This window comes from Lynx rufus, unplaced genomic scaffold (genome assembly GCF_022079265.1).
Source record: "Lynx rufus isolate CCGP_SWC_20201006 ecotype Redwood Valley unplaced genomic scaffold, mLynRuf1.p SCAF_3, whole genome shotgun sequence".
In the NCBI taxonomy this organism is placed as follows: Eukaryota; Metazoa; Chordata; class Mammalia; order Carnivora; family Felidae; genus Lynx; species Lynx rufus.
In genome coordinates, this window is record NW_025814845.1 from 74,736,534 (window position 1) to 74,760,529 (window position 23,996).

A 23,996-nucleotide genomic window follows, 5' to 3' on the forward strand; every position below is an offset into this window, starting at 1 on the left:
GTTTTGTAGCCTACCTTTTTTTACTTGATTGTTGGCTTCCAAAAATGAGAAAACAAAAGCTACAAGATCTCTTAAGACCCAGGCCCAGAAATCATATATCATCCCCTCTGCCTAATTCTGTTGGTAAAAGCAAGTCACAGAGCTAACTCTGATTCAACAAGAGGGAATGGACTCTACCTCTTGATGCAAGATTGGTACATATGCACAGGTACAGAGGAATTATCTGTGGCCATCTTGTAGGCAAACTGCTACACAATGGTCTGCTTTTTTAAATCATGTTCTTTGATGAGATTTGATCCTTTCTCATGGATATCTCCCTTCTTTAAATATTGAATACTTATTATTTATGCCAGTCTTTTAGAAATTAGTAATATACTGCCTAGTGGAATTTGTTGTATTTTTTTTCTTTTTAAAGTTTTTCTGCTTTGTCATTTCAAAAAGATAAATCCTTGGAGGTAAGAAGATGTTCTATGCATTCTTGCATCCTGTAACACTAGCACAGCAGGTATTTAATAAATATCTTCTTGACTATAAATGTTGAGTGATGGGAAAATAATGTATTTACACTATGCACATTACTGCATCAATGTCCACTAGATGATTTGTTGCTAAGTCTCTTGCAGGCTATTGTGATCAGTTAGTCCTAACCCCTTCCAAATACCCCTGCCCTTTCTCATGCTTATCATGTGTGTGTGATTATAGTTATTAATAATTACCAGTGGAAGTATATATGGGGAAAGTATTTAGGATTATTAATTTAAAAAGTAATTAGAAAAACATGTAAATCCACAAAGAACTGTTTTTTGAAGTGTGCCAGCCTTTCTAAACATGCCTGATTTATGGGAGTCTCCATTGCATGAATGTTTGCAATATTTTGCAATGAAATAAAAATTATTTTCAAAGCTGGTAAGAACGATCAGAGGCATAGTCAATCATTTGATGATTCAAAGTTATCCACGAAACACCAGTACTCCATCCTCATGGTGAGCATAAGCACAGGCATCTGATAAAGAGGGAGCCAGAAAGGAAGGATTACACAGTGACCTAGACAATAGTGTCATGTCAGTGTTAGGATGAGATCAGCTGATTACAATGGCTGATTGTACTGCTCCTGGTGAGAGTTACTTGGAAAATTTGAATGAGTAATCCTCTCATTCATCACAGGAATGACTCTTGGTATGAATCCAGTCATTCCTGGAAACAATTGTAGAATCACAAAGCCAGATAGGATTTTATGAGAATTCACTGATCTGTTTCTTACCTTGAGATAAAACCCACATGCCACCAAGTCCTCTCGGCAACTGAGATTTAGTTTACTCTTTGAGAAAAATAAGACCCATTCATTCATTCAACAAATATTTATTATTTGTGACTTGTATAGGTGCTGGGTGTCCATTAGTAAATAAATCAGGCAAAAATCACTGCCTTTGTGGAACATGCAGTTTAATAGAGCAATATAAGTGATTCCAGTAATCCTTGTTGGCTTTATATATATTTGACGTTGCTTTGCTCATATTATAAGAAACTATCCACAAATAGAACTAATCACGAAAAAGCTGTGAGTTGTGAGAAAAGAGTTTAGAATTTATTTGCATTAATCCCTTACTTGAAATAAAAGCTAGGCCTTCAAACACCCAGGCCCATGTTCTTTACTTTTTGCCCACTCCTTTAAAAATATCTTCCTTTTCCTACATTGACGTAGTTATAGAATGCATTCACAAAACCTAGCACAACTTCCATGTAATTAGCAATAAATCTTTTAGTTCCACATGACAGAAACCCACTTGAATAGCTGAAGCAAAAAAAAAAAAAAAAAGTGGAGGGGAGTTATGCAAATAAATTTTAGTTTTTCAAGAACCCAAAACACAAATGCAGCTACACTTAGGAAATGAGCGCTCAAACACCGTTAGGACGTTAGGACTGTCTATGTGTCCCTTGCTTTATTCTTCTCTGAAAACGAATCTTATTGAGGTCAGAATCACCTAGTGATTTCTGGTGCTAAACTGCCTGGGTTCAAATCCTGATGATTTCACTTTCAAGCACAGTAACTTGGAACATGTCAATAATCTCTCTAATCCTCAATTTCCTCATGTGTTAAAATTAGGATCATTAATAGTATCCGCTTAATAGGATTATAGCAAAAAAGTAAATCAAATAATATCCAGGGCTTTGGTACAATGCCTGCCTCGTAGGAAGTCTTCAGTAAATGTGAACTGTCATTATAAAGTAAATGTCAAGGGCTGAGCTGGGGAGAGCTGAGCTGCCTGGTATGGGAGTAGTCAATTGAGACAACAAGCCAAAATGAAAGTCAATTTAGCCTTTATTCACTTACTGCCATAGGAAAAGCAAGTCTGGAAAGAAAGCCCTGGCTCTCCCAGGGTCCCCTATTTTCATACAGAATGACAACATGAGAGTCAGATGTATCAACACACAGGGGGGTGGGGGGTGTTGTCTCACTGCTGGAGGGAACCCTGAGGCTCCTGCAGGCTTATGGTCTAGTGCAGGGGTGAGGAGGAGGGAAAGGAAGAAAGGAAGGGCTAGGAATGGAAAAGTACTGGGTATTAAGTTAGAGTGTAAATATGTCTTCAGGGCTACTACCCCCTCCCTAAACTGGGATGTTCTCAGCAGAGACTCCTGGGGAAGGCCTCAGGCCAAGGCCCAGATAGAGAGGCCTCTGAATGGAGGTTCCTGGGCCAAGCCAGCAGATACTGCCTAAAAATATGGCCAGCCAAAGGGACCTGAGTTCGTGACTGCAACTCCCTTCAATAGGCCTGTCAAGTAAAGCCACCTTAATTGCCTGCAGTCAGGCCTAAAAAATCATTCATACATTTTTGGCCAGGAGCCGTACTCTTCAAGAGGATTTTGCATTGTTGAGAGGGCTTTCCCCTCCCCACTAGGTAATGTTTTATCCCCTCAAGTTTCAACACTTTATATTTCATGGGTATTTTGTGGTTCTTCTTTTCATGAGATAGTATAGGTATACGTCTTAAAATGAGTCTTAGAATATAAGAAGCCCCCATCATAGGTTATGTTTTACTCTTATTGTTGCTCTAGTTGTTGTTGTTATATAACTGTTCAAATGGTAGGTCTAGTATGATGACTTATTTTATTCTCTACCAGGTTAGGTAATGCCATCATTCCTCATACTGAAGGCTTCTGAAAAGCATTCCTCGATCTTTATTATGTAGAGCTTATCCTCTCTGCACCCAGGAAGAATGAGATTTGCAAGTCTACATTTCCAAACACAAACAAAATTCAGTAGCAGGCAGCAAAGCATCGTGGCTATATATTGAGATCCTCATTTAAGGCGCTGTTTAAGAAATAGTCAACAATCCCTGCAAGATGTGTTAAGTTTCCTCTTTAAAAATCATCTAAATTTGTTCATTATTCAATAAAAATGGAAGTCCTACTTTGGGCCGAGAAATATGTATTTAAGAAGGTGGTGAGGAGACAAATACAGTAATTTTTCCTGATTTCATGGAAACTCACAGATAACTGGTGTGATAAATGTTAATGTATAAAAGAGAGGAACATGATCCCATCCTGGAGAGACATGAGCTAACCAAGGGGGTGGGAACAGGTAGTCAGGGAAGGTTGATACTAACCTATAGATGTTTACATTGAGATCCAAAAAATGAGTTAAGAGTGAATTCAGGAATTCTTTGAAGAATGGCATGTATCTAGTATTCTTCCCATTAAGGAAAACTGTATATTCAAAACCATTGGTTCACAAATTTGGCTCTACTTTAGAATCATCTTGGAAACTAACAGATACCAATGCCTATATCTCATGCCCAGAAATTCTGATTTAATTGGCATGGCATATAATTTGGCATTGTTTTTATTTGTTTTCGTTTTTAACTCCCAAGTAGTTTTGATCTACTTCAGTGTTTCAGAAACAACGTTTAAATCCTTAAGGCAGGAGATTGATGTCTAACTCAAGAAACTGAAGGAAGACTAGTATGGTTGGAGTTCAAAAACAGAGAGAATATGATGTGGCACGAAATAGTAAATGTAAAATGTGACAAATCACACAGGTCTTGGCTGGCCACATTAGAAGTTTGGTCTTTCTCTTGATAACAATGGAAAACTTTGGAAAGATTTTAAGCAGAAGGCATCATATCTAAATTTATATTTATGTTGCAATGTAGAGTGAAGATGGTAAAAAGCAGTGGAGTTAGCCTGGACTAGGGTGGTGGCAAGGAGAAGGAGTTAAATGGATTTGAGCGTTTGTTTTTGGAGGTGAAATTAGCAGATGGCAATGGATTAGAGATGCATGCTTGTAAAACAAATTTGTCAATTTCTGGCTATTGGAAGAATGATGGTAGGGGGTAGATTATGAGTTTAATCTTTTAGATATTTGAAGTGCCTTTGAGATATCTAAGCAGAAACATCAAAGAGATAGTAGAATATAAAGAGAAGTCTAAACGTGAGATTTTAGATTGGGAACAAAGATCTACAGTTCAATAGCAATGTTTACATTAAACTTGGTGAGTGTGCATTAACCTGGTAATTTCAAAACCTAATTATTTTACTTGTGAAAAACACCGTGATAGGCACTGGGCACACAAAGGTAATTAAGATGGTGCTCCTGTCCTTCAGTGGTTAATTATTTAATGGACAAGATAAGAAAGACAGAGAATTCTAATGTAGTTTTAAAATTAAGAGTCCCCCTTTAAAACATCTCAAGATTAAAAAGAATGAAAGAGAAGATAATCCAGCAACTTTTATCAGGTTGTAATCACTAAATGCTAAAATATTATAAGAAAAAAATTCATTTTTTAAGAATTTTTTTAATGCTTATTTATTTTGGGGGGAGAAAGCAAGAAACAATGTGAGTGGGGGAGGAGCACAGAGAGAGGGAGACATAGAATCTGAAATAGGCTCCAGGCTCTGAGCTGTCAGCCCAGAGTCCGATGCAGGGCTTCAACACACAAACCGTAAGATCACGACCTGAGCCAAAGTCAACACTTAACCAACTGAGCCACCGAGGGCACCCCAGAAAAAAAAAAATTCTGACCAGAAAGAAAAAGAAAGCTAATAGAATTTGAGTGGGGGGAATCACCCCTGAAGAATCACAAAAATTGGCAAGGGTACAATATGATAGCAGGACACTATCTCAGACAGAGGATGTTTTGTTTTTTCATTCAATTTGAACTGGAGAGGCAAAAAAGAAGGAGTGGAAGGAGGAGGCAGAGGAGGAGGAAAAGGGGGAAGGGGAGGAGGAAGAGGAAGAGGAATTAGGAGGATAGGAGGGGAAGGAGAAGGAGAGGAAGAAAGAGGAGGTGGAGAAGAAGAGAAGGAAGAAGAGGACAGCAGAGCTTTTATTGAATGAATTAATTTATCAGTTGTTTATTAGGACCTACCAAGTACCAATACAGTGATAAGGGCCATGGGTGCAAGAATAGACAAGGTAGGCATTATTCTGGCTTCACAGAGTTTATAGCCTCCTATCTTATTTCAAACAAGAAAAATAAAATTGCCTGTTTATTCGAGAAAGTGTCCCTAGCTAGCTTTTGCAAAAGAAGCCGGTAAAAATGATGCCTTCAACCAATAAGGTTAAGTAGCCATTCTATGAGATTGCATGGGTGTTTAAGGCAAGTTTTAGAGCAGTGCTTCTCAATCTTGGCTATAGGTTAAAATTGCCTGGAAAGCCATAAATAATACTGATGCCTGGATCCCATCCCTGGAGATTTGGACTTAATTGTTCTGAGTTTGAGCTGATACATCAGAAGTTTTAAAAACTTTCAGGTGATTCTAATATGCAGCCAGAGTTGAGAACCACAACTTTAGAGGCATGCTCCCTCACTGAAACCAGTAAGTGACTCAGAATGATGATGCTGAACCAGGAACAACAGTGCTGATTATATAGGAATGATAATAATAAACATTGCATTAGTCTTCATGTGCCAGGAATGCTTCTAAATATTTAACTTATATTAAGTCAGTTAATAGTCTCACTAACCCTATGAAGAAGCCACTTTTATTATTCCCGTTTGAGAGGTGAGAAAACTGAGGCCCAACAGCACATGCCCAGCAGGTATCAGAGCAGGTGCCTGAACCTAAGCAGTCTGGTTCCAGAGTTTCTGATCTTAGTGTCTATGATCTACTGCCTCTAAATATAGTATAATAATAATTTTACACCAAGAAGAATGATAAAAAAAGGGAAACTTATAATTGTAGAGTATTATTAAATCAGTCAAATGCCAGTTGATAACTGAAGAGTGGTTATTATGGCTGCATAAAACATCTTTGAGCTATTTTTTCGTGTGTGTGTGTGTGTGTGTGCGCGTGTATCTTCTCAAGTTGCTATTTTGTGGAAATCAGCTAAATTCATCTTATTGCACATAGTATAGAAATTTTGTTTTCGGCATCAATACAGGGAAATGTAAGCAGTTGAGTCAGGTGATTTTTTTTTTCAAAGACATTTTCTCCTGAAGGAAACTCAAGTGCTAAGGCTATTTCATGTAATCTAAAGAAGGTCTACTACTTCATGATGACCAAGCTGTAGGAACAGAGTCTTAGGAGGAAATAATCATCCCCAAGGGGCAAGTCCTGCAAACTTAACCTGTTTTACAGGTGGAAATATCACACACACACACACACACACACACACACACAAATATTATTGGAGGGATTACTGACACACTACATTCCTGTATATATCAAAGAAAAAACATTCCCGTTTACCATTATGAAACATGCATCTGAGTCAACCTGCCGTATGTATTTTTTTACACACTCTATCCCATTACAGAAGTAATATCGACCAAATAAATGCTGTGCATATCTACATGGTTAGCTCTCAGCTACTTTGCCTGTGCCTCATTCTTCCCCTTCTTTGCTCTGAAGGCTGAGAAAGCAAATAAAGGAAATGTAGTGGCTGGCAGCACACAGCCTGCGGTACAGTGGGTATTTTGTATCCTGCAGCTGGAGCTTTGGTACTATGGCCAGGCTTCGTTTGTTCCATATGAATACAAGCTACTAAATGTAGAGAATCCATTTGGCATTCAATTAAGAGCTCTCTTGACTCCTGTTATTAAAGCCTATAACTATTAAGCGTAAAATTAAAGTTGAACAGTTCAGCTCTTTTTGACATTATAACACCGCCTGAAAAATAGTGATGCAAAACCAAGTCAAACGTCATCCTTTAAAGCCCATGGACAAATGAAAAGAGGAAATATTGAAGGAAAAGAGTAAATATCTAAAACTTGGCCATTTGCTAATGACATAACACGTGATGTTAGAAACGTATTACTGTTCCCATCCAAATACAGCAACCATTTTGTTGAACACAAGATACTACCTTGATTTTAACAGAGAGCTACGAAATTATTATTGCTAAAGCTCCAGTGAAGGAAATAATTAAAGCATTAAGCATTTTTAAGGTTTTAAAGTGATTTTAAGCAATAACCAAAAAATACTATAGGAAATCAATATACCGTAATTGAAAGGAAATTGAATTGGTCCTCATTTTTTAATCCCTTCCAAATTTTCTCTAGACTGCCAGACCATGGGAGATAGTGAATCTTGTTTTGCCATCAGCAGTATGACTTTCTGTAAATCTCATGTGCTGCAGGGGCCACTTTTATTATTTTTTACTTAGAAAGTGCTCAGCTGAATAGATAGTATTATAAGATTTTGTGTGCATTATCTATATTAGTCCCTGGACTCATTGTTATAAAAAAAAAAAAAAGAAGAAGGAAAAGAAACAAAAACAAAAAACACAGCCAAGCACAAGGAACCTTCTCCACATATCCAGAAAAGCCAAGTTAATAGAATTTCAAACAATGAAGCCACAGAAGTTCTTAGATAAGCCTCACGCTTGAATTTAAATGGAATTCTTCTATTTTTTCTTTTTTTCTTTTTAATCAAACACTATGCCAGTCAATCTTACTATGCTGCAAGGAATATGACCCATTGTAGATACAAATTCAGTTTGAATCTGTGTGAACTTCACTCATTTGTATTGCTTATTATTGGACGGAGCTATTACAATCAAACAGAATAGCTTGAAGGGAACCTCAGGGAGATGAATGGATATGAACAGAAATTAAAGAATCTTAAAATTTGAAAAATCCTTCAAAAAGATGTGAATAATCAACATTTTCTATGTGTGTTGCTGTTGTTTCTTTCCTCGTTTATCTTCAGTATACATTTGGAGAAGCATCAACAGACCTTAAGATAAATGTAATGCATCCCACACTTATCTTTAGTATGTTGGTAACACAAAGTAGAGATTTCCAGAAATATTTTTGAGACTGTCTTGTCCGTTTAACTTATCTACTCCTTTCCTTATTCTACTCAATGCCTCTGGATGGCTTAAGTGAATAAAAGCACACTGGAAGGAGCACAGCCTCTCAATCCTCAGTTTTCTCTTCTGTAAAATGGAGATAATAATGTTACCTTTCTCACGGTGCTGTTTTGAGAACTAAATTAATCAATCTAAGTAAAGACCTTGAAGGACTGGCATATACTATGCACTATGTACACATTGTATTTCTTTAATAAAAATGGTAATTGTGATGATTTACCTTTTAAACTGTATTGCCAAAATGTGAATTCGCTAGGAGAGGCAGCTACTTAACAGTTCTGAGCTTTCATTTTTTTTGTTATAAAATAGGAATAATATTTTCTATACCTACCTCAAATAGATATTTATGAAAACAATTCATAAGCTATAAAACAGCACTGCAATTGAAGCACTGGAATCTGGACTTTTAAAAGCACTAGTTTAGGGGCACCTGGGTAGCTCAGTCAGTTAAGCATCTAACTCTCGATTTCGACTTCAATCATGATCTCACGGTTTGAGTTTGAGTCCTACAGGAGGCTCCATGCACTGACAGTGCAGAGCCTGCTTGGATTCTCTCTCTCTATCTGTCTGCCCTTCCGCCACTTGCACTCTGTCTCCTGCTCTCTCTCCCTGTTCCTTTCTCTCTCTTTCTCTCTCTCAAAATAAATAAACTTAAAAATATATATTAAAAAATAAATAAAAGTATTAGTTTAAATCCTAGTTTCATCTCTTAGTAGTTATGTGACTTGAGATGAGCCCTTAGTTTCTATGCCTTATTTTCTATTGTTATAAAATAATTGTAACACTACCTTCTCATGAAGTTTTTTTTTTTTCATAAAGTTATTTTGAGGCTTAAATGAGATCATGTATGAAAAGTTTAGTAACACTTAGAAAGTATTCTGAAAAATGTAAAAGAAATAGTTCTATTCAATATAAGAAATATTATTTTAATTTCTAAATAATTTTTGTTATGCTCCATTTCGATATGTGATAAGTAGATATATTTTATTTCTAGTTTTCAGATAATCTGTATTTTAAACTTTCACTATCTCAAAATTCAGTCTCTGAAACTCATAGTTCTTGGTGTCCATAGCTAATAGCTAACATTAAGTGTTAGAGTTTATGCATATGAAGGAAGAACTGAATTAAGTAAAAAGTGTCACCAAACCTGAAATCCAGACTGCTGTTATGATGAACAGGAATAACTTTACAAGTGCTATGATCAAAGGACATGTGAGTCAGATAGCAAGAAAAGAGAGAGAGAATATAGAAATGGGAAAGACCTTCTTCATCAGGTAGAGGAGACAATGATGTCTTGTAATATATATGAGAAAGAAGAAAGAATTTGGCCACATTTTTTTGTAGGTGAGAAAAAACATCATATATGGTCACATCCTATATGTGTATAAATAATGTTTAAGTTATTGTCCAGGTCTGAAGACAAATGCTTTCTTATTGTTATTTCAAAAACCCAAATGTTTCAGTGACTTAGAACTTTTAAACCATTGACTACATTTAGTTATGTTTAAAGGAAGACATAATTAAGAAGAAGCTGGAGATTATATATTTTTAAATATTTGTCCAGAGCATTGTTGAAACAAACTGCTGAGCGAGTTTTGTTATTCCAGTGGTAAATATTTTGACCAGTCCATATACCAAAATGCTACGATCAAGTTTGCATTAATAGATGGCATTTATTCAGGCAAACCGACAGTCAATTCACCAACAGACAAAAAAAAAAAAAAGAAAGAAAGAAATCCTTATATTTACTTTGGCAGCTTAGACATGTTTACCTTGAACAAGATGATGTCCTAAAAGCTATCCATTAAGCTTAGAATTAAGTAATAGAATTGTAGAAGGTGGATAGTGTGCTAGGTCTCCACTTAACGGTTGTAAATCACTGTTTCCGCCAATATTAATTCATCTAAGAAAATAAAATCTTGAAAAGTTACTAGAAAAAGCGCACATCAAGGAATGTAATTGGGCATAGACTCTGGTTGACCTCAGAAGAGAATAAAAACTCAAAAGAAATTTCATAAGGTTTTAAATGTGACGAGAGGACTACAATATCTCTGATAATTAGACTTTCAACACATTTGGATTTGCTAATGGGATCTAAGTTCTAATTAGACTTTTTAGGTAACTAAGAATGGCATACCATTGTATGAATTTAATGTGCTTTTAGAGTTGAAACCTACAATTAGCAGGCTTTTCCAAATTCTTTTAATACAGGAAAAGCTGGCTTTTTGTTTATATTGTGACATACTTTCTCTTTAGATCAATGCACATTTCAGGTTTCTTAATTAAAGCCCTTTTGGGGACTCACAGAGAAACTTGAGTTTTAATAGGAAGCACCTAAATCTTTTATTTGTGAAGGAGACTTGCCAGTTTGTCAACAACTCTGGAAACCACAAGCACAATGCAATACGAGGAAATAAATCAGCTTTCAGGAGGAAGCCACAGAAATAACCAGGGCTCCCTGTAAACCATTCAGTCAATCAAAACAGTCTCCAAATATGACTGAAGGTCTGTTACATTTTTAAAGCATGCAAATATGGATAGGTTCCCAAAAGTGAAGGCTCGTGGATCTGGTATCAGAATTAATAGCATGGCATTTCTTCCCAAGGTGTGTATTATAGCATTCTTTGCGGCTTTGCTCACTGAGTTATCTGCTAATTCAAGTCACAACATCTCTTTTTTTTCTCTCATTTCTGAATTGAGAGTCATCAATTTTTATCCCCTTGTGATTTAGAGGCAGTGATTTTAAAAATGGTAGCCCTTAGATTTGGATATTACAAGACATAAGAACTGCATGAGGATGTAAAATTAAATCAGTATTTGGAGTGTAAGGAGCAGTGAATCATTGCAAGACTTTAAGGGAAAGGCTGCTGCCAAAATATCCCCAGGAAATTGATAGCACTGACAAAAAAGGCAAATTATATTGTTGTATGTACTATGAATATTTGAAAACAACAAAGCTATATCCATGACTTTTTCCCTCAACTAAAAGCAGTAACCCTTCTAACCATATTAAAAATCTTGTAGTTTTTCTAATACAAGCAGTGTAATATCTAATTAAAACCATTGAAATTATAAGAAAATCTAACGTGTGCAATAACTGATCTATTAGAACAGACATTATACTAAAATTATATGCACTATTATTTTTCCAGTTAGTGCATAACTGGGATTGAGTTATTGGTGTATTTATAACTCCTTGTTAAGTCGTATGTCCTCAGTGAGTCTGCTAAAGCATATTGGATACTGTCATATGCCATAGAGTGATACTTAAAGGCAGGAAATGGAATTTCTGATTGCTTCATTTGCTATTAAAAAGAAAAACCTATGCAGGACCCTTCCTGTACCAGTTATTCTGAGAGAATATCACATGATTTTCTGAAAGATCTTTGCCAAGGTGATTGGATTGTTCTTCAGTGAGGAAAGTGACCAAGCTATTTCATCTTTCAGCTTGGGTGCTGGAATCCTGTCACAGGGCTGAATGGGTCACTGACTGACAAGAAACTGGAGAATAACATGCGTGGAGTGGTTCTCCGTGTGGTGACTGTTCTGGTAAGTCTTATCGGAGCCTTGTGGTTTTGGCTTCTAGAAGTTACTGTATGCTTTGTTTTTCTATGTTTTATTAAGTCGTGCCATCATCTTAAAAGAGCATTTAACAAATCCTGACTATGCTTTCTAAGATATTGCAACGATCATATTTTCCAACCTTCAATTTATATGGATCAGAGTCAGATTTTTGCAGGCTTTACTTTTAATTACGGTGCTTCCGTCAGTAACTTTCTCAGACACTTTAGGCCCAATTTCCATCCTTCTGCGGTTTCCTACACATGGTAAAGTCAAAGTCTCCCTCAGGCATTCTCTCACTGTAAGCATGCACAAATGAGGGTAATCATGCCAAACAAGGGTAGAGTTGACCAAATGCAGTAATTTAGTAATACTAAAACATTGGCAGAATACAGTGCTTTTCTAGGAAGAACCTACTTCAAAGAAAGATCATCCAGTTGTTTAATAAATATTTATTGAGAATCGACTGTTTTCAAGCTCAGTGCTGATTACTGGGGACATTGATGAATGAAGAAATAGATGTGATTCTGTCTTTATGAAGCTTACCAACTATTGATTTTGTGAGTGTTACATGTAAATTCTGTGAACTATACATATAAAATAATTATTACAATTACATTCACTCAGAAAATCAAATGATAACTATTATCATTATTCTGTATATTATTTTCTCTTCTAATATACATAAAAAATTACATGTTGGTAGAAATATTTTAACCAGCAATATACTCAAATGGATACTGTGTAAATAGCCATACAGCAGGAAGATATGAATTTTCCCTTGCTATTTCTGTGTGTTTAGGTTTATGCTACTTTATAGTAAATTTCAAAATGTCCATAGTTGTGAACGTTTTCTTCAGAAAAGCCTACTTGTTTTTAAACTTGAAATTTTTTTTCTATAGGCTAAATTATAGAATTAGTAGATGGAAGAAACACAGTCTTTTTGACAAATTGATGCCAACTGAGTATCAAAGTTTATAACAGCAATGGCTGCCCCTTATAAATTGTTTAATAACAGTTAAGTAGACTCCACATAATTTCATTATTTAAAAAAAGACCTGTGATATTCTCTATAAGACTACATTCAAATGAGTAGTCTATCCCCCTTTTTGGTACCTATAATTTATTCCTAGTTATTATTTTGATAAGATGTTTGCTTCTTCACCAAATAATTATATTATGAGTACTTGACAACTTGAAGGTAATGGTGCTTCTGTATGTGCCCAAGGCTGTGTTATGCATATGCATTGATGTGCTAATACTAAAAAAAAAAAAAAAAGACATTTAAAGTGCAGTGAACTATTAATAGTCCTCTCTAGTTATTAACATGAAATCTCAAGAGACAACTTCAATAAAAAAAAAATACACATGCTTTGTTTTTGTCTTTGAGATATTTCTAAAGCAAGCTAGCTTCATTTAGTCACTAAGCAAATATTAATTTAATACTTTACTATACAATAGACTCGGTAATGGATATAAAATGAATAATACATATACCTATGTAATAGGTATATATATTCACCTTATAGGTATATTCATACCTCAAGATATACATAGAATCTTGTTGGGAGATGCATATACAAAATAATACAACCAAGAAGTATTAAGTACTTTCTATATGCCAGGTACTTTATGAAGTTTTTTTGTCTGTATTATTTTATTGAGTCTTCACAGTATCTCCAAGAAATAGATAATTTTCTGATTCCAAGGGTGAGGAAGAGGAAATTGGGACATACAGGAGTTGGTTGGGAAAAAATGTGGAGGATATACTGATAGGAAGTAGCAGAGATAGTTAGGATTCAACTCCAAGAAGTCTGACTGACTCTAGACCTCTTAATTTCTTCCCTCTTAACCTTATACTGTACTCTTCTCTACTCTTCCTGTGATATGTGTGAGAATTGAGGTATCTATAGGATTTTACTTCACTTGAGAGTTAAAAATCCGTAACTCTGAGTAAGATGACAGTGAGTTTAATAGGAAACCTTCATATGGCCAATTATTTTAAATTCATTTCCAGGCTGAACAAAATGATTGCGATTTTGTGCATGAAATGGTATTACTCCTTTACACAGTGGTAATGCGTGCATGCCCCAGTCTCACCTTCATGACTAGTAATGGTCACTGTTACCTGTAAGATTAGCCCTGCACAGATCCCAAACATGGTTAGTGAGTGGAAATATGGAAACAGTGTTTCCCCATGTTCTCTGTGAGGAAATGTGGATTCATCAGTTACGTAAAAGGTCCTTGCACTTGTTACTCTCCCACAATATGCAGCCATTGTACTTAATAGTTTGGTAGGCTTACTGTTTCTTCCCATAATTCCTGTTGAGTGGAAACCAGCCATGACTTTCTTATTTATTTCCTACAAATACTCTTCCAGTCCCACTCTTACATGGCCTCACAGGTTTCTACCACCGACACTAAGAATCACTATCCCCTCAACCCACCCAGCAACTCCAAAATTTTGACTAAATCCTGAAACTTAGATTTGTTTTTTAATAAACTTGATTTGACCATATAAATGCCACTTTCTTGTATTCCATGTACTTGCTTTCAATGCTCTCAACAAGGGAGAAGGAGGAGGAAGGATTCCTGTGTAAAGCTTTTGAGGGGAGGTCTTTCAGGTTTTATTGCATCCTAACGGCAATCTGATCCCAGTGTGACACATACTTCCTTTAGTGCTGAGGACATTTCTGCTATAATGACACACAGGTTAATAAAATTGATTTTCTTTACCTAAATTTTGAAGCCCCATTCTTATCACTATTAATGATAGTTCATGGACTTAAAAGGAATAATCTGATAACTTATTTTTTATTTATTTACTTATTTTCAAGTTAGTTAACATACAGTGTAGACTTGACTTCAGGAGTAGAATCCAGTGATTCATCACCCACATACATACACCACCAAGTGCTCATCCCGACAAGTGCCCTCCTCAATGCCCATCACCCATTTCCCCACCTACATCAACCCTCAGTTTGTTCTCTGTATTTAAGAGTCTCTTATGATTTGCTCTGATATTTATTTTAAATGAAATAATTCAGCACCATACCATGTATGATCCCATTAGAAAATAAATGGTACATACAAATGGTTAATTAGAAAGAGTCAAATAAATTCCTAGGGTTAAAGGAATCAACAAGAGTGTTGAAGCACCAGGACCTAGATGCACAGCAAGTCTTGCTTGACTGCCCTGATGGGGCATGAGGAGGAAGTAATACTAACAGATTTAGCAATAGCTAGAACCATGGGAGAGAAGACCGTTCAGTAATAGCTGTGAACTTCCACATGGCAAGAGAGTGGAGAAAGTCACGGCCAAACCACAATCAGGCAGTGAGGAAGTGAGAAGAGAGGTTACCTCAATTTCACTCCTCCTGTCTTCCATCCCTTCATTGTTTTCAGTTGAAAATCTAACCAGCGTCAGAGGGCAAGAGAGCCTAAGTAAGGAAGACCACGAAGGTCAGAGTGCCAGGACACAAAGCAGGGCAGTGAAAGACATAGTGGATCCAGAGGGGAAATAGGGACAACCAACATCAGCATCTACTATTTGAAAGGATCTGTTAAAAACTTTAATGTGTCATTTAGTCCTTATCAAAACCCTACAAAAGATGTAGTAATGACATTAGAAGGATGAAAATAGGGCACAAAAATGTTCACTGAATTTCCATGACCATATAGCTAACAAGAGCTACCGATAAGTTTCAAGCCCAGAGATCTGAGTTCCGGAGACCATGTCCTTAGCCTCTTTTGTATTCTGCCTTAAGAATCAGAACGAACTCATGTTAGGTTTAAATTAAATATAACTCTTGACACGTGAGGGTTCCAAATGTTATGGGATTGATAACTTCGGAGACTATTTCTAAATAGCGTCACATATGGATACCTATAATCAGCCATCACCAAAGCTACATAAATGTCTTAGAAATGGAGGAAAAGATAGAATGAGAATAAATTCAGACCATACAAGCTAATTCCTTTTCTAAACTTTTTGTTTTTATATTTGGCCCACTAATCTCTACTTTATCAAGTGGACCAAGTGTATTACTGCAAGGCACTTACTAAGATTTGTTTTTACCTTTTAACTTTCAAAATAGTCCAACTGTGAATAACCATAAATGAGCAATTATTTCATTCAATTTTTTTTCATGGCAATTCACAAATTGTTGTTGGAAACATCAGAGTTGTAAATATCATTCTAATACTTACAAAAATACAATGGAAAGAATTTGGCAACAAGTGAAAAGAAAGGCTTGAGAAGCTATGCATTTCAAGATACCTGAAAAACATAAACTGGCATTTAGAAGGAGCTCGCTGATTAATACTTAGTTTCAATAAGTATTTGGTTTTGCTTAAAACAGACACATGGCTGTGAAACAGCCATGGCTAATGAAACATGAACTCACTCAGAAATTCATTTGAGAAATACTTATTGAGTGCCTTATTCTAGGTGCTTGGGGTACATACAAAACAGACAAACATACTGACTTTTGGGAGTTCTATTCCATCAGGCATCTTCTAAAGCTGTCAGAATTTTTTTTTAATGTGATACCATTGTCCTACATTAAATATGCAATATAATATTCTTTTGCCATTACCGTAGAAATAATTTTAAAACTTTGTATAAATACATGATTGGAAATTGATGGTAAAGCTGTGGTGGTGATTTCTCTGTATTTTATAAATTCAAAACCATACAATTTTTAACATTTTAATATCTGTGAAATCAGGGTGCATCTTTCAATTAATGGTTCCTTGCAATTATATTTGACAGTATATTTTATCTTTATTTGTGGTAGGAAAAACAACTGTGCATTTTATAATTGAAAACATTTTAGATTAAATAATATAGAGAGGGTATTTTTATAAGATTAATTAAGTTAATGGATATTCCTGGAAAGTTGAATTCAACAAAACTGGGCAAGAAGCCATCATAAAGAGAGAGACTATTTTAAAGAATTCTTCCAAAAGAAAAGAAATAACATTAGTAAATGAAGCCAATTTTTTAAAAAAAGGGAATAATAGCAATTAAAAAAATTACTATCCAAACTAAAACGACCATTAGAGTCATAGCTCTAAAAGTAGGAAATAGAATACACAAAAGCAGCTCATCTTAAACCAATACCACATAAAGCGAAGTCCAAACTATGTGTTGAGAGATGGTAAGTTTCCCCAAGCAAATCACCATAAGAGGGGTATGGCAGGCAGCCACCAACTGAGTAATCGTTTTAAGAGTAATTTCCTTTTCATAAAATATTTACCTACTATTAGTCTCACTTCTTGGATTTTTTTTTCACCAGGCCTTATTTCCCTCTGAAAATTTACATGTTGTCTGAGATCAGAGGAAGGTAAAACAAACTATAAACATTAGCCTTGACTCAAGTATTTACTGAGCTTACATTGTAAGCTAAACATTGTGCTAAATTCCAGGGAGGCAAAGATAAGTAAGATACAGTCTCTACTTTCCAGGAACTCTAAAACCATTTTATCAAAATTATTAAGTTTTCTATCAGAAAGTAGAACCTGTATGTGAAGGACTCAGAATTAAATACATTTTTGGAGAGACTGAAAAAGAATAATAAAGTTGAGAGAAATATATAGAGAAATAGAAAAGGACAGATGTCACACTATTTTTATGATCTAATCTCAGCAATGACATCTAGGAATGACCTCATGGCTTTATAGGACAATTTAATTCCTTATTTTGTTGTGTTCTTTCATTCAGAAATCTTTGTAACTCTTTTTTTCTTGTAGTAATTTCATTAATGTTATATTCTCCCTCTCAACTATAAGTAACAATAAGACACAAAGTTGGTTTCACTTAAAATGCCTGGTATATAAAAGTAGATCAAGAACTATTTGTTGAATGAACAAATCAAAATATTCAGATAGACTGAAGGTGTGTGTGTGGTGGGCCTGAGGGGCAGGGACTGGAGAGAGAGGAAAGGAAACAAAGGAAAGGAAACAAATTAAAAAAACTATATCTAATTACAAAAAATAAGAACAGGTGTGCACACAAAACTATTCCTTTGAATAGGCAAGACTATAATTAGGTGGTCTTAAGATTCCTCATTCTTTGGACCACACTCTGGTCCAGAGTGTCGGTCCCGATCAGTTGGCCTTGCCTCTTATTGCAATAAACTTTGTTGTGACTGTTAAAAAAAAAAAAAAAAAAAAAAAAAAAGATTCCTCATTCTTTGATTTCCATTCACTAGGTCCAAATTTCTAAGAGAGATGGCAAAGGACAGCCTAAAGTGACAGGTATTCTTTTTTCAGCATGGGATTTCATCTGGAATATTTTTCCCTTTATTACACCTTGGTGAACCAATCACACAATTTTGATGGAATGGTGGAGAGACCCCTTTGTTTTATTTACACCCTGAACAAGTCACTAAGCCTCCTGGTTTTCACTGTTCCTTCTGAAGAACATCTTGTTTTCTCATACTTCCCAGAGCTCCAAACACCATGGCTAGGTCCATCACTCCTTAGCAGTCAAAGCCTAAATGGATGAAAAAGCACAGCATTCAATTTTTGTGGATTTCTAAGCCATTTACTCCTTCTCCCAGAATTTCCTCCCTCTGATCATCTTAGTGAGGGAGGCAGGAGTAGATACCTGATACCTCTCTGCCTCCTCAGATAATCATGTCCTATTGTTCCCATTGTGTCTCCTTAGCTTTTCCAACCATTTACTGATACACTAAGTCAGCATTATTGTATTGATTCAGCATCCTCTCTATGATAGGCATTATGTTAGGTGCTAGGGATGCAGAGGTAACAAAATAGCATGGTTACTGCTGTCATAGAACATGACATTTACTGGGAAATATTGGCAACACCCAAATAAAGACACTAATGAATGGGACAAAAGAACTGCTTCTTTGACAGAGAGCTACCTGAGGTGTAGCTCTCAAAATGTGAAGGATCTTTATGTATATCCTAAATGTCTCACAGAAAATCTTTGAGGGTGGAAGATGAAGAGAAAACAAGGGCGACAAGGTGGTTTGCACATAAATAAAACTCATGTTATATTATTGGACTATTAAAGTCCCAAATCAATAGGAATAAAATCATATAATCTATACGCTATTTGACCAACTATTTACCCAGAAACTCTATAATTTTGATCTGAACTTAAAATTTTACAGGTAGACACAGTATTAAATACAAAGAACTTAAATAATTATTTTCAGAAATCAAAAGAATCAAAGCTATTAAGTCTTTTGACAGAGTTGACACTAGGAAATAAGTTAACCCACTTACAGTGTTTTCAAATAACTATATGCTTTTAGGGTAAAGAAGTAGAAATGTTTAACTCAAAACATCAAGAATCATTTGTATCAGAAATAGCAAGGTCATATGTGATGAGAAGTTACAAATAATCTTGAATCATTTAATATTCTCTTGGTCTTAGGAGCAGTCATTGTTAGCCCTTTCTCCCCACAATATTTTCACTTACAAGTGCACTGATACTTCATAATTCATTGTCCCACATTCTGCAGAAAGTATAGAATTAGACAAAATCAGGATAATGGACAAAGAGAAAAAGAGCATGGTATTTTAAGGAAAGGGCAATCCAAATAGAAGGAAAAACCTACCTTTTTTTTTTTTTCTCTTGGACTGTGCCTCTTCAGAAATTTATTTAACATTCTTATATTAAATACAAATAAATAAGTCTAGGGTTCTTAAAATGTATTTTTTAATGTTTATTATTTATTTTGAGAGAGAGAGGGAAAGAGAGAGAGCATGCACAGGAGTGGAGGAAAGGCAGAGAGGGAGAGAGAGAGAATCCCAAGCAGGCCCAGCACTGTCAGCACAGAGCCCAACATGGGGCTTGATGTCACAAGCCACGAGATCATGACCCGAGCCAAAATCAAGAGTTGGACAGTGAGTCGACTGAGCCACCCAGGAGCCCCTACATTTGTTTTCTTGGGTTTTTTGTTGTTGTTGTTGTTAATGTTGAGGGATATTGTGACCGATGTGTAGCAAACATATTCTCAATTTGTACAATATACAAGAAAGTATGAAGTTTAGAAATAATAATTTATGTATGTCAGTATAAGATCAAGGAGTGCACTTATTTTCTTCTGGATGCACATTTTAACAAAAGAGTAAATAACATGTGATTACTTTTCTTACTGGAAGTACTTCAGCCTATTTCATTGCCTTTTTTCCACCTAGTCGTCTCTCCTCAAACACTCATACACAGCATTTAGCATTTACTACAAAGAGTTCTGACCTTACCAGTCAAAAGATGTCAGTTCAAGTTCCTGCTTTCAATTAATGGATTATTGAATTTATGGAAACCAAGGAGCTATTTTCAACCTCCATTTTTCTGTCTGTAAAAAGGGAATAATGAAACTGGCCTTTAATGAGATCAAATAGGTTTTTATGAGTAAATAGGTTAAATTATGTGAAAGCAGTTAGCAATGTACACAGTGTTTTTAAATATAAGATATATTGTGTCTGCAGTAGAACAATGACGTGTAAATTAACTGAAGAAAAGAAGAAGTGTGAATGAGTGATCACAAAAGCATAATTAATCATTGTCATCAATCTTTAGATTTTTGTGGGAAATTATTTAAAAGACCCTAAGGTGGAAAAATACACATAAATTGCAGAATTGTGACTTTTAGGCCCAGTTACTGTTACCTTAATTTGAAAACCTGCTAATGAGAGCCACCACAACTCTCCTGCTAGTGAAGTTTGTACTTTGTAGAGGAAAAACGGGCAGTAGCAACAAAAAATACCTGAAAAAAAAAAGCCCCAGATTATAAACTGTAAACATTTCTAGAAGTCTGTGTATCTAATTATATTGTCTCATAAGAAAATTGTGTTTGATTCCAAGTTAGCTTTAAATACATTCTATATTAATAGATAACTTAAAAAAAATGCCTTAGTAATAGCCCTGGAATTCATTGTCCTCACTTTTTTGCTGAAGACATAGCCTTGTTTTTGCTACTGAAAGACCTTCATCATTTTGAACCCCCACAGAGATTTAAGCTTTCTTGAGGTCTCAGCTTGTCATCCTTCTGAGACTAGAGGCAAAGTTAGGGGCTGAGAGAGTAAGTGTGACAAGAGACTCCACTGGACAAGTACTCACAGCAGGCAGGTGGCAAGCTCCATAGCTCCTACAGCAATGTCTGAAGAGAGCTCCTTTGGAAGAGTTAATAAATAATGCAGTTTGGTTCAGGGCTTCAGGCAAAAATGGCATCTCTGGCTGGGGAAATTTCCAGTGGAGAAGTTCCACCTCCAAGTTGGCAGAGTGAGGAGTTCATGGACCCACTTCCTAGCAAAACAGCCAAAGCTTCAAAAAATTAAGCAAGTAAACAAATAAACTAATAAATAAAGTCATTTAAAGTCTGGAAATTTTTCTAAGGGCATACAGAAAATAAAGTAACACTTATTCAAGAAAATCTAAAACTCAGTAAGAACAAGAGTCTGTGGCATCTGAACGTCATCCCACTCCTTCTTCTTCCACCTCACCCCCTGCCCTACTTAATTTGATGGGAGCTCTACTCCAAGCTGTTATCCCAAGAAGACAGGGTTCTCCTGCCCCTAAATTCCCAATCAAGAATTATTTTATCTGGAGGGACAGGCAGTTAGCATTTCTTGTACCTTCCATCTCCAATCTGAAGAGGCTAAATTCCTGGTGACAGTGGGCAACATTTTGGGGGCTGTCTTTCTCCATGTAGCTCCCACCACGAGGATGCAGGTTTTGCTGCAGGTGTAGCAGGCCTGGAATACTGGGACCTTGATCTCTATCACTCCAGCTTGCTCCAAGGCCAGAGGTTCCAAGCCAACAAAGGGAAGTAGAGAAGACCAGAGGCTTCCACCCAACCCAGTACTCAGGGTAGTGGCACAAAGAATTTGTGTAGGGAAGATACAGTCCATAAGAAAAGAGAGCACCTAAGCATTCTCCAATTATTTGAAACAGTATAGGGAAATTAAGTCTAATGCTCTTAATTAAGAGCAGCAAGCTAAGTTATAAGCCAACTAGTTCACCAGTGAAAACCAGGGAAAGAGATAGCTAAAAATAGACTTCCTGGAGTCAGAATGAATTTTAAAGTCTGACTTCAAAAATAAAATTTTGTTCAAAGAAATGAGCAATTTTTGACCCAGGACATTACTGAAAACAATAAAGCAATCAGCCAGTGATTCATAGAGCTTAATGACTATGATGAATATGACACAATATCTATATGGACACACACATTCTCAAAAATATGCTAGCAAACTAACTGAAGGAACATATAAAAAGTGGAATTTATCCTAGGAATGCAAGATTGGCTCAACTTTTGAAAATCAATGTAATATATAGCATTAATTAAAAAAAAAAGAATAAATCCACAAAGTCATCTCAATAGATGTGGAAAAAGAATTTAATAAAATCGAACACTATTTTATGATAAACACTCAATAATATGGTAATAGAAGATAATTTCCTCAACTTGGGAAAGAACATCTATAAAAAAAAATTCATCAGCTAATGTCATAATACTGGTGAAAAACTAAAAGCTCCCTCTCCTAAGGTCAGTAACAAGACAAGGATATCAGTTATCACTATTCTTATTCAATATTGTTCTGGAAGTTTTAGCCAGCACAATTAGGCAAGGAAGTTAAATAAAAGGAATAATATTAGAAAAGAAAAAGTAAAACTTTCTCTATTTGTAGATGACATGATCTTACATATAGAAAACCCTAAAGCAAAGTGTGTACATACACACATACACATATGCACACTGTTAGAGTTAATAAATGAGTTCAAAAATTTTTTAGGGTACAGATCAATGTACAAAAATCCGTTGTATTTTTGTACACTAGCAATGAAAAATATAAAAAGGAAATTAATAAAGCACTTCCATTTAAATATATCAAAAACAATAAAATAAGAATAAACTTAACAAAATAACTGCAATTTTTGTACATTGAATGCTTTGGAACATAGTTGAAAGAAATTAAAAAGTTCTAAATAAATGAAGAGATATTGTGTGGTCATAGATTAGAAGACTCAATATTGTTAAGATGGCAACGCTCTCCAAATAGATTTATAGATTCAGTTAAATTCCTATCAAAATTCTAGCTCCTTTTTTTTTTTTTTTGCCATAATTAACCAGCTGATTCTAAAATACATGTGGAAATGCAACGGAACCGGTGTAAGGGGAAAAAGGCAACAAAAGAAAGTCGTGAAAAAGAACAAAGTTGGAAGACACACCTCTCAATTTCATAACTTACTAATAGCTATAATAATTAAGATAGCAACTTATTAAAGATAGACATTTAGATCAGTGGAATAGAACTGAGAGACCAGAATTAATGCATATATCCATGGTTAATTGAATTTAAACAAGAGTGTCAAAACCGTTCAATGGGGAAAGAATAGTCTTTTCAAAAATCATGCAAATACAACTAGGTAGCCGCATGCAAAAGAATGAATTCAGATCCCTACCTCAAACCATATATAAAAATTAACTCCAAATGGATTACAAACACTTAAATGTAAGAGCTAAATCTATATAACTGTTATAGGAAAACATAGGTGTAACTTTAGTAACTTTATTTTGGCAATAGATTCTTAGATATGGCACTCAAAGCACAATCAACAGGAAAGTAAAATGTTCGATTTCATCAAAATTAAAAACATATACTTCAAAGGGCAGAATCAAAAAAGGTGAAAAGACAACCCACAGCTTGATAGAAAAATGTTTGCAAATCATGTATCTAGTATACATAAACAATAAAGTTGGAATGGTTCAATATGAAGAAGAAAAATAAACCAATCAAAAATAGGCAAAGGATCTCAACAGACAGGTTTTCAAAGAATGTGTATACATTGTCAATAAGCACATTAAAAGATTCCCAAAACTATTTGCCCTTGTAGAAATGCAAATGAAAAATATAATGAGCTACCACTTCACACCCTCTAGGAAGGTTATACATCAAAAGGACAGGTATAGCAATTGTTGACAAGGTTGTGGAAAAATTGGAACCCTCATGCATTGCTGGTAAGAATATAAAATAGTGTAGCTGGTTCAGAAAGCAGTCTGACAGTTTCTCAAATGGTTAAACACAGAGTTATTATATAATATTCCACTCTAGATATATGCCCTGGAGAAATGAAAAC

The 23,996-nt window shown here is 35.4% G+C and overlaps 1 protein-coding gene across 2 annotated transcripts in view; it reads left to right on the forward strand.

Annotated features, from left to right (window-relative positions):
* GRID2 (glutamate ionotropic receptor delta type subunit 2) overlaps positions 1–23,996 on the forward strand; it is a 1,453,175-nt gene that overhangs the window by 1,064,254 nt on the left and 364,925 nt on the right. For both annotated transcript variants that reach the window (XM_047091724.1, XM_047091725.1), the window contains one exon: positions 11,762–11,863. In XM_047091724.1, the coding sequence (XP_046947680.1) occupies positions 11,762–11,863 (102 nt within the window). The remainder of the gene's footprint in view (positions 1–11,761; positions 11,864–23,996) is intronic.